At 44.4% G+C, this 16414-nt stretch overlaps 1 protein-coding gene across 1 annotated transcript in view; it reads left to right on the top strand.

Annotated features, from left to right (window-relative positions):
- The window catches only part of EIF2AK2 (eukaryotic translation initiation factor 2 alpha kinase 2), a 357779-nt gene that overhangs the window by 226860 nt on the left and 114505 nt on the right, over positions 1-16414 (top strand). The window contains exon 13 of the mRNA XM_029594168.1: positions 8928-9056. Coding sequence (XP_029450028.1) covers positions 8928-9056 — 129 coding nt within the window. The remainder of the gene's footprint in view (positions 1-8927; positions 9057-16414) is intronic.

Genomic DNA, 16414 nt, shown 5'->3' with positions numbered 1-16414 from the left:
TATTTGCTTATTTATAGGCTAGATTCTTTATAATGTTGAATAACAAGGACATTCATAATTCAGTGGAGAGAAATTTTGTATTAGGGTTTCGTAGAGCTTTAACTAAAATACAAGATAGCCACCTGGTACAATTTTAAGGATTGGAATCTGAGATGTGGTATATGAGTAGGGATTTTTGTTTTCAGTTTTATTTTACTTTTCCTGAGAATGTCAATGTGTTAACAAAAAAATAAGTGTCAAAATTACTTTCCCCACTGATTTTTCTTATGTGTTATAGCAAATTTTATTTTTTCACTGATTTTTTGTTATAACATTGAAATTACTAAATCCAAAAAGGAGCTTGAATCCTGTTTTAACTGAACTTATGAATCAAAAACAAAACATGAAAGAAAAAAATGAGCCCTTATTTCCTGTAAATTGGTACTAAAGGATTTTCCTTTTTCTGGTATCATACAAGGTGCAGCTCTGCCAACATAAACAGCACCGAATATAATCATGTACCAGGATAGTTCAATCTATCTTATTAGAAAGCCCACTTATAGTAGAATCCAAAACCAGTATTTTTTTTAAAAGAGTACTTATCTTGCATTGTTTCAAACTCCAGTAAACTCTCATAAAATGGAAAACCCTAGCTGGTCAAAGGACTACTCTGAGGAGGACACTGTTCCCAAAATGGCTTTCACCTGTATGATGCAACAATGCCAAGATGTTGATAAAAGACCCTAATACCAACCAAAACTAGTGTTTTTTTATTAACATCTTGATGTTGTCGCACCATATAGGCTCTAATCAATATATGTTCAACTTAGTGCTGTTTATAGCAAGGAAATATATTATGCTACATTGGATAGAAGAGGGTGTACCCACTATAGCATTATGGTTTAAACAAATATTTGATACTTTAAGGATGGAAAAAATAAATATATGGAAGAGAACATTGAAAGGTTATAAGAAATTATTGAAGTTTTGGAACCCCTTTATTAAATGCTTACCTCTGGAGTAGCAAGAGATATTGTTAGGCATGCATCAGAGATTAATCTGATAACATAGATGAGGACTAAAACATTTACAAATGACTAACAAAGATCTTAGACATTTATTTTATATGGCATTTATCTATATGTGTATCAGCATTGAGCCTTGAGATGTCATTTGATAGGTAGAGTGTGTATGGTAATGTAATTGATGATAAATGTATATACAGAAAAAAAGAAAAATGTCAAGAGATGGGATAGCAATGACTATATGTGAGAATCAGTATTTTATTTCTATATAATTTAACAATGTATTTGAAGAATTGGCGTTTACCTTCTTATATTGCAATTTCTGATTTGTCTGCTTATAATATAAATCTATGTATGGCATTGTTATTATCAAGATGTCAGAGTAATACATCTTAATAAGGGGTTTATACAAAAATTAGCTACTAAGTATACATGGCCAAAATACCTGCATACTGTGCAAGGGTATGTGGGCTATTTGAAAATTGCCCTCTGAGAGAGCAACTGTACTTGTTGGGCTAAACTCTGTGTGGTAACTTGTACACAATCTAACTTTCTAACCTATCCACAGTATAGCATTTTTGTGCATAAATGGACTCAGAGAGATTTATGCTTGTATTTTATAAAATATCACATATTTCTCCTCCAAACATTTGCATGTATATTTCAGCAAGGGCAAATATTTCTAATGCAAGAAAATGCATACTCTACCTATTTTATAAGCATATATACAAATTAGGGATATGCATATGTTTTAACCGAATTTGCAAAAGGCAATGAATAAGGGCCAATTCGATTGATTACAATTTCCAGATGGGCCTACTTCTAGGCCAGAAGCTAGGGCCTTGTCTAGGGCATAGGCTGAGACCCAAAGCGGGGGCCTTGCCTAGGTCCGGTCGATGTTGGGGTCTTGGTCAAGAACCAAGGAAAGACCCAGCGCCTCCCCCCCCCCCCCCAAAAACCATCTGATCCTTTGGGTATCAGAAAACACGGCCAGGCCAAGTCCCCAATGCCTGGGCCTCAGCCTTGACTGGAGCCCTAATGTTGGGGCTCAGTCCAAAGGCCGGATTCTGACACCTGGGCCTCAGCCAGGATTCAGTCCGTAGGCCGGGTCCTGACACTTAGGCAAGAGCCAAGGCCCAAGCTCAATGCCTGGGCCTCAGCCTAGACCAGAGCTCGGGCTCTGTCCCAACTCTGGAGCCTTGGCCCAAGGTCATTCGCAGTTCTCAATGCCAAAGCACTGGCTAGTAGGTCCTCTTCTTTCTTTGCAAATAATGGTGTCTGCTGGGGATGGACAGGAATAAATTAACTCTGGTGCATCCTCCTCAGTGGAGGCTGCCATTTTGCTATATGGCAGCCAGCGCTGAGCCTGAGATGAGGCCCAAATATTGGGACAGGGCCCCCTAATCAGCTTCTGGCCTGGGCCTCGGCCCAGTCATTAGGATCTGGTCTCCCGGACACACCCTGGCATCGGGCCTTTTGCCCGGACTCTGGCCAAGGCTCAGGCATCAGGACCCAGCCTGCAGACTGGGCCCCCCATGTCGGGCCTGGGTCTGGGCTTTAGCCTTGGCCAAGACCCAGATGTTGGGACCCAGCCTCTGGACCAGCATTGGGCCTTAGCCTGGGCTTTGGCCTATGCCAAGATCCAGGACTTGCTGGCAGGCCAAGAACCTGGTTTCCAGCATAGGCCATGGTGTCGGGCCTAGGGAGAGACGTTGGGATCAGGCTGAGGCCTTGTGTAGAGTCTATCCAAGTTGGAGACTTCAGCCTGGGCCTAGTCCTTTCTAGTGGATCCCCACTGGACCGGATAAGTGGAGACCGGGGGAGGATTCTGACCCCATCACTTTTCGAGTGGGAGGGATGGGTGGTGGGGGTACAGGAGGCCTCGGGAGGCCCTGTTTCCATTTTTTTTTCATTCTTGATTGGGGGTTAGGGAGGTTAATGTTTGATTTGTTTTTTTAAACTAAAGAAATGAATTAAACATTACAGGCATCAAAATTCATTGGGGAAAAACCCTCCCAATAAAAAAATGAAAAAACAAAATACATATTTTACCCCTGCACATCCCTAGTACAAACAATTTAGGCATGAAAAAATAACACATATGCATAATAATCCTGATTTATGCGTATACTGTTTTGAAAATACTTGTGTGCATACTTGGAATCACCATTTTGTTGATACCTGCACCAGTTTACTCAGTCCTTCTCCAGTTCACCTAGCCCCTCTAGCATCTGAACCTGAACTCCCACCAGTTTATTCATACCTCCCATTTAAATACCGCAGATAACGAACTCCAGTTTCACTTCTGCAAATCAATTAGCAGATGTAAAAATGTATAATAAGTTAGGTAATATATATATATGCATATCTCTTTCAAAACAGCAACCTCTGAGCATACTTCTTAATGCTCTTAGACCATCTCTTCCCACCCCATTAAAATATACATACAAAACCAAAAATATACACGTACTCTTGACATTTATAAAATACCATATGCCCACATGCATGCATGCTACTTTTGCAAGTATATGCATTTTTTACATAGGAGACCCATTTAAAAATTCACTTCACAGACTTTGACCAACATTTTCAAAGCAAACTTATAACGATAACTTTAAAACAAGTGCGCAGGCATACATACATTGGAATGTTAAATCATGCGTGCAGTTACATGTGTATGATTTAAAATACACCTACCATGCATTTGTGTGCTCCTAATTTTAAGCGGTTACTCAGGTAAATGTATTTCCTTAGGATTTTGTCTGCTTTAATGCACGCAGGTAAGCGGATTTTAAAACATGCATGCATGAAGGCCATTCCCAGTTTTACCAATTAGTCTATCAGTTTGCTAAATCTGTCTCAGTCATCCAGAACCCTCTGGTTCTTCAGCCTTCATTCCCCCCACTGTTGACCCAGACCCTTCACCCAGTCGATTTAGGCTTAAATAGAGATTTATACAGACTTACAGTCATTAAGAGCAGAAGTAAACATGTGCGGCTAACAGCCCAATGTACTGAGGCCACCGGATTTAAAATACGTATTTATGTGTGTAACTCTTGGCCCCTCCCTGGAACGCCTCTAACATGCCCCCAACGCTGTCCCCTTTATTTTTTAGCTCACGCCGGTGCATTTACACACATAGGGCCAGATTTTTGTATCTAAGCCCTATCTTATAACATGCACGTGCAGCTGCGCACATGTTATAAGGGGTTCCCCTTATTGGGGCTCCCCTAGGGCTCGGCGCACGCAAGGGGGTGCACATTTGTGCACCTTGCGCGCACCGAGCCCTAGGGGAGCCCCGATGGCTTGCGCGTGCCCCGTTCCCTCCGAGGCCACTCTGAAATCAAAATCGGAGCGGCCTCGGAAGGAACTTTCCTTCCGCCTCCCCCAGCTTCCCCCTCCCTTCCCCCATCTAACCCACCTCCCAGCCCTACCTAAATCCCCCCCTACCTTTAGGAGGCCTCTGGCACAGTGGCCGCGCGATCCCCCAGCATGGCCGCTGTGACAGAGGCCTCCATCCCGCCCCGCCCACTCCCTGCGACGCCGGACCTATGCAAAATAGGCTTGGCACGCGCAGGAGGGGTTTAAAAGGGTTATGCACGTAACCCTTTTAAAATCCGCCCCATAATTTGTCGCTTTTAAAATTCGCGTTGCTCATGCATGGCCCATATATTTGCATATATGGGCCTTTTAACGCAAGCAGTGCCTTTAAAATTCACCCCATGCACATAAGTTCACAGAGAAAGTGCTTTGGTAATTGGCGTGACATGTGCACCAACAGTCTCGCACAAAGATACACCTGCTTTTTAGCAGGGCATAAACTTACGCAAGATAACTTGTGCACGTTTATTAAAAGAAAAAAAGTATGTATGTAAGTCTCAGGTTTTATGTGCATAAATGGCTTTGAAAATGACCTCTTAATGTAAAGATTCCAACATAGCCATATTCCAACACCTGTATCTGGGAAATATTTCACAGAACAAACTCCAATACAAATGCTTTAATGCAGGACTGTCAGACCTCTGTATAGAGTCATAAAATATTTGTTTGTGATGGATTTGTTAATAATGGGCTATACATGTTTAGCTCTAATACAGAAATACTTGATGCCAGTTGTACAGCCTATACATTTATTTATTTATATTTTACATTTCTATGCCACCTATCTAATGCTGTTCTAGATGGTCCTACAATACATAAAAAAACCAAACACAAATCTAGAGTATTATAACAAAACAAATAACACAGAATCATGTTATTACACTAGATAAAACAAACAAATGAGTTCAGAAAAACAAATATTCTGTATACAAAAAATAATTGTAGGGGTAATTATGTAACTGCTTATATTGCTGCAAAATCATCAGTATTCAAAGTGAAAGTATGAAGATACTTTCACTTTGAAAACTACCCTATGAAAACTGCCTGCAAACATTTACATCTGCTAATTTGTATGAGTAGTATACCAAGAACAATTGTTTGCATTCTTTTGAAAATTGTCACCCCTGGGAATGCCTCCTCCTACTGTGGATAAACGTACATGCACAGTGAAATATTTTTAAGTTGCAATAGAATACAAACATCAAAGATCATAGTATACATACATCTGCAAACATACAGGGTCATTTATCATTTTGTGTTAGGGCCCTAACTCGTGCAATAACATCCTAATGCACATGATAAAAACTGCAGAGCAAAATGCATATGCAAATTAAAAATTATTATTCAAGTAGGAGGAATTTGGGTGGAGTAAATGGGTCTGGTAGCATGGCGTGTTCACTGCTCATAAGAATCTGGAACATTTGAGTCAAGCACAACACCTCAATGCCCACCAAGCTTGTTGGGCCTTATTTTTCTTTAGATTTGATTTTGAACTCTGCTATCATCCACCCGACAAGAATCTCCGGGTTGACGCCCTCTCACGATCCTTTGAGCCTGAAGATATTCCGGAAGAGCCAACCCATATAATTAACCCAGCTTGTATCTCTTTGTCTGCCACCCATCCAGTTCCTACTGGAAAAACGGTCGTGCCCCAACGACTCCGAGAAAGGGTCCTTCGTTGGGCACAAGATTCCAAGTATTCCGGTCACCCAGGATGAGCAGAGGTGGAAGGCGAGATCATGGCATAAAAATGCAGCCATACCTGCTTCCACCCTCAACTGATGCTCAATCCGTGGACACCTGAGCAGGCCACCTACCATGCACTGTCCCTGACAACAAGCTGCAGCTTGGAGGAAGGGGCAACCTCATGCAGCTAGGTAGAGAGTGCATTGTACAAATCAACTCCTCTTGTACCTTTCATCAATTGAAATGGCAGAAAATCTTCATTGACATTCTCATTCTCTCCCCCTAACCCCAGCAGTTTCCCAATCCCACACCTTGTTCCTAGTATCCTCTCTTTCTCTCAATCCCCCATCCTGTCTGCAATTTCTCTCAATCTCCCTGCCAGTCTCTCTCTCAACCCACCCCTTCTCCACAGCAGTCTCCCACTGTCAACCCACTCCTTGTCCTCAGTAATCTCTCTCTCAACACCTTCATCCCCAACAGCCTCAATCTCTCACTGCCCTCCAGCCAACCATGCCTCTGCCAGACATCCCCTACCCTTCCAGCCTGCTATACCCTCTCTTCTCAGTCATTCATCCCCCTCCTCCCTTAGTCACCCCCAGCAAGCCAGTTATTGCCCCCCACCATCTAGTCAGCTTTGACCCTCTGCACCCACGCCATCCAAGCCAGTTTAAGCCAGTCACACTCCTAAATTCCTGCCAGCTACCCTTTGCCCTCACTTTCTAACTGTCGACACTGGAAACACTTCTGGCTGGAACCTACACTGTGCAATTATCAATGAGTTTGTGCTCCACAATGCCTGAATTCATACACTAGTTTTGCAGGCTTAGTCATGCAAGCCTTGAGACCAGCACAGGAGTTAGGATACTGTTTAGCATAAGCTCACTGAGAACAGTGTGGTGCAGGCACCAACCAAAATAGAACAGCAGTTCTAGCAGAGGCTGTGGGAACTGAAGCAGGGCATAAAAATCCTGGATGCCATGGCAAAATATTTGATTGCCATGCCAACCTGGCATCTGAGTATGAAAAATAAATCCCCCCCCTCCCCCAGAAAATACCAAAATAGAACTTTTAATATAGAGATTGTTGTGAACAAAAAGCATTTTGTCTCAAATATTAGACAGACTTTGGAAATCCTAAATCCTTTTGAATTTTGGCCTGTGAGATTAGCGGCCCATCTAGGTTAAAGAACCTCTGTTCAGTAAGTGAACACAGGAATGGATGTTATCACTAAAAGGCAGGATCACAACAATAATATAGGGCAATTTGCCTACATAAATCAGCTGGCTGAAAATTGCCTACACTCAGTATGGCAAAAATTATGCACTTTTGTTTGACAATGCACATACTTTTAACCACATAAGTATGCGGCATTCATGAGGACACGTTTAGGTCAGGGAAGAAACAGGTTTTGCATAAATTGCATGTTCAAATCTTTCGGCCCGATTTTAAATGGGCCATGTGTGTAAAAACAGTGAGTTACGTGCAAGGCTCGGCCTTGCGTGCGCTGTGCGCATTTTCGGAAGGGCCTGATCATGCATGTAAACCCCATTCGTGCCGAAGTGCCAGGCCTCTCCAAAGGGGCAGGCCGGGGGCATGGTCTGGGCGGGGAGTGGGCTGGGACAGTGCCATTAGCCACTGTCCTGGGGAAGCAGAGTCTACTGCTGCTCCGAAGGAACAGTAGGTAAAAAATTTAAAAAATTCTAATAGGGGGTAGGGGTCAGGAAGGAGAGGGGAAAAGGTAGGAAGGTTAGATAAGGGTATAGGAAAGTTCCCTCCCTGCTCCTTAATTGGAGCAGACTGGGAGGGAACTGGGGAAGCCCTTCTTGCGTCACTGCTCGTTGCTTTATAAAATCCCCCCCCCCCCCCTGGGTGCATGAGTCGCAGGCCTCCCACACATGTGCAAGCGGATTTTAAAATCCGGCATGCATGTGCACACAGCCATTACATTTTTAACATGATCGTGCCGGTGTGCACATTACAAAATTGGCGCGTCCATGTGTGAGCACCGGGAACTGCATGCTCATGTCTTAAAATCAACCCCTTTATGTATATTTTTCAAGCAAAATTCTACCTGACCACAAGTCTTTGTACCTGCAGCAATTTTTGAAGTGAAAATTCATATATACTTTCAATTTGAAAACTGGGCCAAGCATACAGGTAAAAAATACGCATGGTCTTATGCAGACCATTTCAAAATTGTCCCCGATGAGGGTGATTTTGTAACTTCCCATATAACTTAGCTGGAAAATACGCTCATAAATTACATCACTTTTCAAAGGGAAAATATACATGTACTTTCCTCTATTTATAGACATTTGATATTCCCATCTGTGAGGACTACCATCCTGCTTGTCCTAGGAGAAAGCAGAGTTGCTTACCTGTAACAGATGTTCTCCTAGGACATCAGGATGTTAGTCCTCAGGAAACCTGCCTGCCACCCCGCAGAATTGGGTTCTCCTTTCGTTTTGCTATTTTATTTTTCGCTGGTGAATTCTATATTACGAGACTGAAGAGGGACTCCGCGTGGACGCGCGGATAGTGGCATGCTGGGCATGCTAATTATGCGAGTCAAAATTCTAGAAACTTTGACAAATGATTTCCGTGCTGGGCTCCATCGGATGATGTCACCCATTTGTAAGGACTAATATCCTGCTGTCCTAAGAGAACACCTGTTACAGGTAAACAACTCTGCTATCACCTAAATTCTTATTATTGCTGCTTACAGAATCTCAGACAGAAACTCTGACTGTTGTGCATTTCTGCTTTTGAAAATCTCCTACTCTTCCTTTTACTAACAGAAATTTGGGAAACATATATTGTACATTGAAAATTTGTCATTCCTTTTTATTTATTTAGAAAAGCTTTTCGGGAAATATTAGCATTAGCAGATCTTGATCATGGAAATATTGTACGATATTATCATTCCTGGAAAGGCAAAGACTACTATATTGATACAGATACCAGTACATCATCCATTGATTCAAGGTAATGAAAACTTTATTTTCTGCCTGTTTCTGTCTGACTTATGTTATGCTTTGTTATAAGTACTTTCCTCATTATTAGCCCCAATCACAAAAGTATATTACTATGCATTAACATGGAAAATATGCATTGTTATTGAATAGGCCCTATTAGACACAATAGCTGAAAACTTACCCAGTTGTATCAGAGGCATTCCAGGGCAAAGTGGCATTATCCAGCTAATGCGTTATGGTGTTAACACATACAATATCGCGTTAATACCATAATGAGGGCGTGGGATAAACACTGTGGATCCATAAAGTCAAGAGGCCGCCAATGAAGAGTGGGTGACTCACCAGAATGATGGCTACTGCCTGGAGACAATACCCTTATTCAATAAACGTACACATGCTTACTGTGACTCCAACATCGTTCTAGCTTCAACAGCAAGAGGAAATGTGGAATAAAGGATCTGCACTCACAAAGGGGGGAGTAGCTGGCTTGTTACGGCGGTTACTACCCCAAACCAAATAAGCCTGTTACTTCTATTTCTATGCATATACAGCATAGTTCTCTGCTTCAACGGCAGGGGAGAAGAAAAAACTGATACTTCACGCATATCCAGCATAGCTCCCTGCTTCAACGGCAGGGGAGAAGAAAAAAGGGTTCACACTCACAAAGCGGGGAGTAGCTGGCTTGTTACGGCGGTTACTACCCCAAACCAAATGTGCCTGATACTTCACTTTCGATGCATATCCAACATGGCTCTCTGCTTCAACAGCATGGGAGAAGAATAAACTGATACCTCAAGCATATCCAGCATAGCTCCCTGCTTCAACGGCAGGGGAGAAGATAAACAACCAATAAGGGCTGTATAACATAGTCTGAGTAAAACAAATAAGCATGGGTGTAGCTTGCTTATTGCGGCGGTTACTACCCCTACTACCCCTAACTTATCAGCTAGATATTCACTTGGATGCAGCTCCATCACTGCTTTCTACATTAATGGTGGGGGTGGAAAGGAAATAGAACCAAGAGCTAAGAGAAACAGATAAGTATGAGAGAAAAAAGTGTGTGAAGCTTGCTGGGCAGACTGGATGGGCCATTTGGTCGTCTTCTGCCGTCATTTCTATGTTTCTATGTTTCTATAATAGCACTATCGCATGGCTCAAATGCAAATTTTGGGAAGGGGTGGGAGTTATGAAAATGAGGGGCATTATCGCATGTTTTTAATGCTGGAAATAACGACACCTTTTTTCCTGGTATTAAGGTGTGCGATAAAATTTTCAAATTGCATTTTGCCCTGGGGGGGGGGGGGGGAGAGAGAGTGAGAGCCTCCGGGGAGCCCTTCATAGTATGCAACAGTTTATATGCTTATAGGAGGGGCAGCTAATAGCTCGAGGTGAGGTATTGGTGGGGTTTTAACGTTTAGGGGCCATTTTTTTAATGTATAGTGAGACTTACAAACAGCACAGTACACATCGGTGAAGATTTGACTTCATTTGGAGTGAGGAAAGTCTCACAAAGATGAAATTTTGTACTATGTTCTCTTGCCCTAGCTTGATGATATAATCTAAGGAGAAAATTGGATCATGGAAAGGCCTGAAGATGGCACCGACCTAAGGAGAGCTCTCCCATCAAGCTCTCCTCCGAGCTCCTGCCGCAAGGCCCAGAACACCTCCCCAGCAACTGCGCAGTGAACTGGGAGTGCCAGAGTACCGCGGGAGGCACTGAGAACGTAAAACGCTAGAAGGGCATGCAGGGAGGCTGCAGCAGCAGCCGCGAAGGATTTGGGAATGGTGGGTGAATGTTGCTCAGCATCCATCCACCTCCCTCCAATCACAACCCTTCTCCCTCTGGCCTGAGACTCTCAGCCTGCCTCTCATCTGCCCATGGCAGGTCTGCACGACCTGCCTGGCACCTGACAGGGAGGATCGAGCCAGCATTCACAGCATGTGGCCTCAGGTCGCATCGTGAGGCCTACATGCGGCGTGTGACTTCAGTCCCTCAGTAGCGGCTCTGAATCAGGCTCTGCAGAGGTACGCTACTACCAGCTTGTGTTCGTGGCATGCGGCCTCAGACCCCGCTACCGGCCTCACTTCGGGACCACCGGAGAAGCATCAGAGCACTGGAGTTGTGGCTGCCTGAGCACCCGATTGAGAGTGCAGAATTTCCGTGCTGATTACCATACTGGCTTGTGGTGACTCTTGCTCTGGCTCCCGAGACAGGGCTTACATAATCAGGACCCCCTGACCACTGAAGGCCCCTGAAAATAGAAAACCAAAGAATCCAGAAGACTACGCAAGAATCCGGAATCCAGAAGACCCAGTGGACCCCAGAGGACCACAGCAGCCCCAAAGAATACCTTAGGACCCCAACAGACTCCAGCAGAACCTAAAGGACCCCAGAGGACATCAGTGGATCTCAGAGGATCCTAAAGGACCCCAGATAACCCAGAGGATCCTTGAGGATGAAAGATGCCACTACCTAATGCCATCACTTGTGATCTCCACCTCAATATCTCCTGCATCCTACTTCTACGATGGTTGACTACTCATTGACATAACTACCGAATTGACCTACAGTGTTCTGCCATTTACTCCAAATATCACCACAGACATTGAATTGAAAACCATACTTCTATGAAGGTTGACTATTCATTGACATAACTACCAAATCACTCTACAGTGCTCTGCCATGTAATCCAAATATCACTAACAGACATGGAATTAAAAACCAGAATACAACCAATAACAGGACAGGGGAAAAATGGTGACCTTATTAACAATAAAAACAAAAATCAAAGCATGATGACAAAGACTTTACAACACACAGAAAACACTAAAAGCCTAAACATCAAAACATGCCTACCTTTCACCTTACTTCTACTGAATGCACAATCAATCTCAAGGTGTTATGATTTTGGGTGATAAAGTGTGAGCCCTTGATCATTGCAAAAGATGGCTTCTCCCACAGGGTGGAGCCCTGTGGGGACTTGCAACGATAGGCTAACTCTGAGTAGATGCAGACACAGAGAATAGTCTTTTATTATACTGCAATGAGATGGTAGCCTCAGGTAGTGGTTACTGATGCCTGCCAGAGAGGAATCTCTGGCTGTGGTGTTCTCTCTGCAGGCTGTAAGGTGCGTACAGCGATGTAGCCTCATCTGATCCTGATAGCCAATAGGACCTGGCTGTAGTCCTCTGAGGTAGATGGTCCAAGGGTTCTGTAATGAGACAGAGCAGAGATAGACAGGAGCAGCAGTACTCACTGAGATGTTGAAGTTGCAGTAGTAGAGAATCTCCGAGGAGCAGAGATTCAGGATAGAATCGGGCCCCTAAGGCGCGGGTACCCTAAGCGTCCATATTGTAGAGAGGTACCCCGAAGGGTAGACAGGTTCCTCTCAGCTGGAGAGAAATGATGTGAGAAGAAAGAGCAGGGATGGAGGAAATGGTTCTCGCTATACTGGCTTAACACTGCTTCTGTGCTGACATCAGAAGCATCGACCTCGATGATGAAAGGATGCAGCTGGTTAGTGTGGCGCAAACAAGGCTTGGTTTGGAAGGCTTGAGTGTTTGAAAGGCTGATACGGCCTCAGAAGACCATTGGGATGGGTCAGCCCCTTTTCTTGCCATAGCCGGGAGTGGTGCTGTAAGAGTGGAATAATTCTTGATGGAGGTACGGTAGTAGTTGGTGAAGCCCAGGAAGCAGCGTAAGGCTTTCAAACCCATAGGTTATGGCCACTCTTGAATACTTTTCAGCTTTTGAGGATCTATCTGAAATCCTTCTTTGGAGACAATGTACCTCAAGAAGGGCACCAATTCCTGATGAAAGGCGCATTTCTCAAGTTTTGCATAGAGACGGTTGTCACGCAATCTTTGAAGTACCTTCTTCACGTCTGTCTGATGGGACTGGAGATCTTGATAGAAAATCAAGATGTCATCCAAATATACTACCACGCATTGATACAGAAGATCTCGCAGGATATCACTTATCATTTTCTGAAACGCTGCGGGTGAGTTGCACAATCCAAAAGGCATAAACAGGTATTCGAAGTGCCCATCACGGGTGTTAAAGGCTGTCTTCCATTCATCCCTGTGATGAATTCGGATCAGATTGTAGGCCCCTTTTAAATCCAACTTGATGAACACCTTAGCCCCTTGAAGTCTGTCAAATAGTTCTGTAATCAGTGGTAGCAGGTAGCGATCCTTGATGGTGATCTCATTTAGACTTCTATAATCGATACAAGGATGAAGGGATCCGTCCTTTTTTACAAGGTTCTCCTGGATGTAGGCCGACATGGCCTCAGTCTCTGTCAAAGAGAGGGGGTATACCCTTCCTTTTGGAGGTTTGGAGTCAGGTTTGAGATTTATCGCACAAAGCTTCTGTGCGGAGGTAGAATGTCTGCTGTTTGGAGAAGATGTCTTCGAAGGACGCTGTTTTGTTCTTGGGTGATAAAGTGTGGACTCTTGGTCGTTGCAAGAGATGGAATCTCCCACAGGGAGGAGCCCTGTAGGGACTTGCAGCAATAGGCCAATTCAAATAACTGTGGACACAGAATAGAGTCTTTATTGTACTGCAATAAGATGATAGAATCAGGTTGTAGATACTGATCCCTGCCAGAGTGGAGTCTCTGGCGCTGTTGTGTACTCTGAAAGCTGTATAGAACATACTGTGGCGTAGTCTCGTCAATCCCGATAGCCAGTGGGACCAGAGCGTAATCCTCGGTGGTAGAAGGCTACAGGTTCTGCAAGAAACAGAGCAGAGATAGACAAGAACAACAGTTCTCACTGAGATGTAGTTGCAGATGATAGAGAATCTCTAAGGAGCAGAGACACGGGATGAGAGCGGGCCCCCGAGGCGCAGGTACCCTGGGCGTCCAAGTTGTAGTATAGTACCCCGAAGGGCAAACAGGAGCAAGGCAAGACCCCGAGGAGCGGGTGTCTTGGGCGTCCTTGCGATCGTATTTCTGGAGAACAACGGTGAAAAGGCAAGGCTCGAAGGTAGATACCTTTAGGCTTCCATAGAGGCAGTCTGGCCACAAAGGGTAGAATGGAACAAAGGCAAGGTCCCCAAGGAGTGGGTACCCTGGGAGTCCCAGTGTCATCCTTATCTAGGCCAGTGGTGGAAGCGGAGAGACTCTCGAGGAGCGAGAACCACATAGTCAAGAGAGAGACCAGAGTGGCATCTGGTAGCGAGTTAGATAAGCAGAAGAATCCTTGTTAACTTGTATTGCTGTAAATGCTACGAGTTTAAATACTGAAGCCTCATGATGTCATGCGAGAGGAACACCCGCGAGGTTCCTGGCATGATGCTGGTAAAAGGGCGGAGTCGCGCACGCACGCTCCTCGGAGGATCCCGGGCAAGATGGCGAATGCAATCACCGACGCCAGCCCGGAAAAACTGAGGACTTCGGAGAGGTGAAGAAATGGCAGCTGTTCTCCCAATGTATGCAGAAGAAGCAGAAAGAAAGGTGAGCAGTAATGGGCACAGCCATATGCAACCGACTGGCGCAACAGTACCCCCCTTCCAAGGGCCTCTCCCAGGGGGTTTTGGCTTTTGATGGTGCTCCTGATGAAAACTGATGAAAACTTTGTCCAAAATATTATCCAAAGGGTTCCCAGGAGTTCTCCTCTGTTCCGTAATCTTTCCAAGCAATGAGGTACTCCCATTTGTTACCTCTCTTTCTGACATCTAATATATCCTCCACTGTGTAAACAATATCTTCTTCAGCTTCCAGTGGAGCTGGTTCTGGTGCCTTATTAGAAAATTCAGAGAGGATGAGCGTTTTCAATAGTGTCATGTGGAAGGCGTTATGAATTTTCATAGATGGTAGTAGTCTCAGACTGTAGGTCAAGTTCCCAAGACATCGGAGGATGGCGAATGGACCAACATATCGGGGCACAAAGCGTGCAGATGGCAGCTTTAGGTGAAGAAATTTGGTACTCAACCACATTTTTTCCCCAGGTTGGAATTGGGGTGCTTCTCTATGGTGAGCATCATAAGTCTTCTTGGCCCTTTGACCAGCCTTGAGGAGTAGCACTTTAGACTGTTTTCACACTTGTTGCAGTTCTTCTGAGGTGGCTTGAGCCGCAGGAGATGTCACGGAGAGTGGTGCCCTTAACTCACATCCAGCCACAGCAACCGGATCAACACCACTTGGAAGGGTGTTGATCCGGTTGCTGTGGCTGGATGTGAGTTAAGGGCAAATTCAGCCCAAGGAAGCAATTCTGCCCAGTCGCTCTGTTGGGTATTTACTTAGGAGCGTAAATATTGCTTGAGGGTCCGGTTCATGCGTTCTGTTTGGCCATTGGACTGCGGATGGTAGGCCGAGGTTAAATCCAGCGTTACATCGAATTTCCGAAATAAGGTTCTCCAGAAATTCGCAGTAAATTTTTTATTTTATTTATTTAACAGTTTTATATACCGAAGTTCTGGTAACGGAGTTACTAATCACTTCGGTTTTCATTACAACAATAGATTGACAGTATATAGAATAATGTCTTACAATGAACAAGGTAAATAGAACTTGGAAAAATAAATAATAATAACTTACAAAGGGCAAGGAGAGTAAATATATACAAAATAGTGGACCGTCATGAAGATCAAAGCTTAGATATTGGGATTAGGATTAAGAGAATGCTTGGACCCCTCTATCGGACAGGATGTGTTTGGGCATGCCGTGGAGGCAGAAGATATGCTTCACAAATAATTTAGCCAATTCAGCAGCGGATGGTAATCCTGGCAGGGCCACAAAGTGTGCCATTTTTGAAAAACGATCGACTGTTACCCAAATTGTGTTCTTTCCGGCAGAAGGAGGTAGGTCCACCACGAAATCAGTTGCGATGTGTATCCATGGTTCCTCAGGTACGGGCAAAGGTTGGAGGAGGCCCCAGAGTCATCCAGCAGGTGGTTTTTGTTTTGCGCAAGTGGCGCAGGATACAACATAAGCATCAACATCAGTCTTCATAGTAGGCCACCAATAGAATCGTTGAAGCATGGCCAATGTCCGCTTTTGACTGGGATGGCCAGCAAGCCGAGAGTCGTGTGCCCACTTCAGTAGCTTTTTCCGTAGTCCGCGAGGCACCACAGTTTTACCAGCAAGAACATTCTGAGTGGCGGCGAGTACTATTTTTTCAGGACTGATGATGTGACGGGGTTCATCCAGTATATCTACTGGAGAAAAGGTCCTTGAGAGGGCGTCTGCCCTAACATTCTTTTCCGCAGGGCGGTATTTTAAGAGGAAGTCAAAACGATTGAAGAACAATGACCACCTCGCTTGCCGGTGGTTAAGATGTTGGGCGTGTCGTAAATATTCTACATTTTTATGATCGGTGTATACCGTAATTTGGTGCTGAGCGCCTTCCAGCCATGGGCGCCAT

Source organism: Rhinatrema bivittatum, chromosome 3 (assembly GCF_901001135.1).
Source record: "Rhinatrema bivittatum chromosome 3, aRhiBiv1.1, whole genome shotgun sequence".
NCBI classification, from domain to species: Eukaryota; Metazoa; Chordata; class Amphibia; order Gymnophiona; family Rhinatrematidae; genus Rhinatrema; species Rhinatrema bivittatum.
This window is presented reverse-complemented; position numbering and strand designations above follow the sequence as displayed.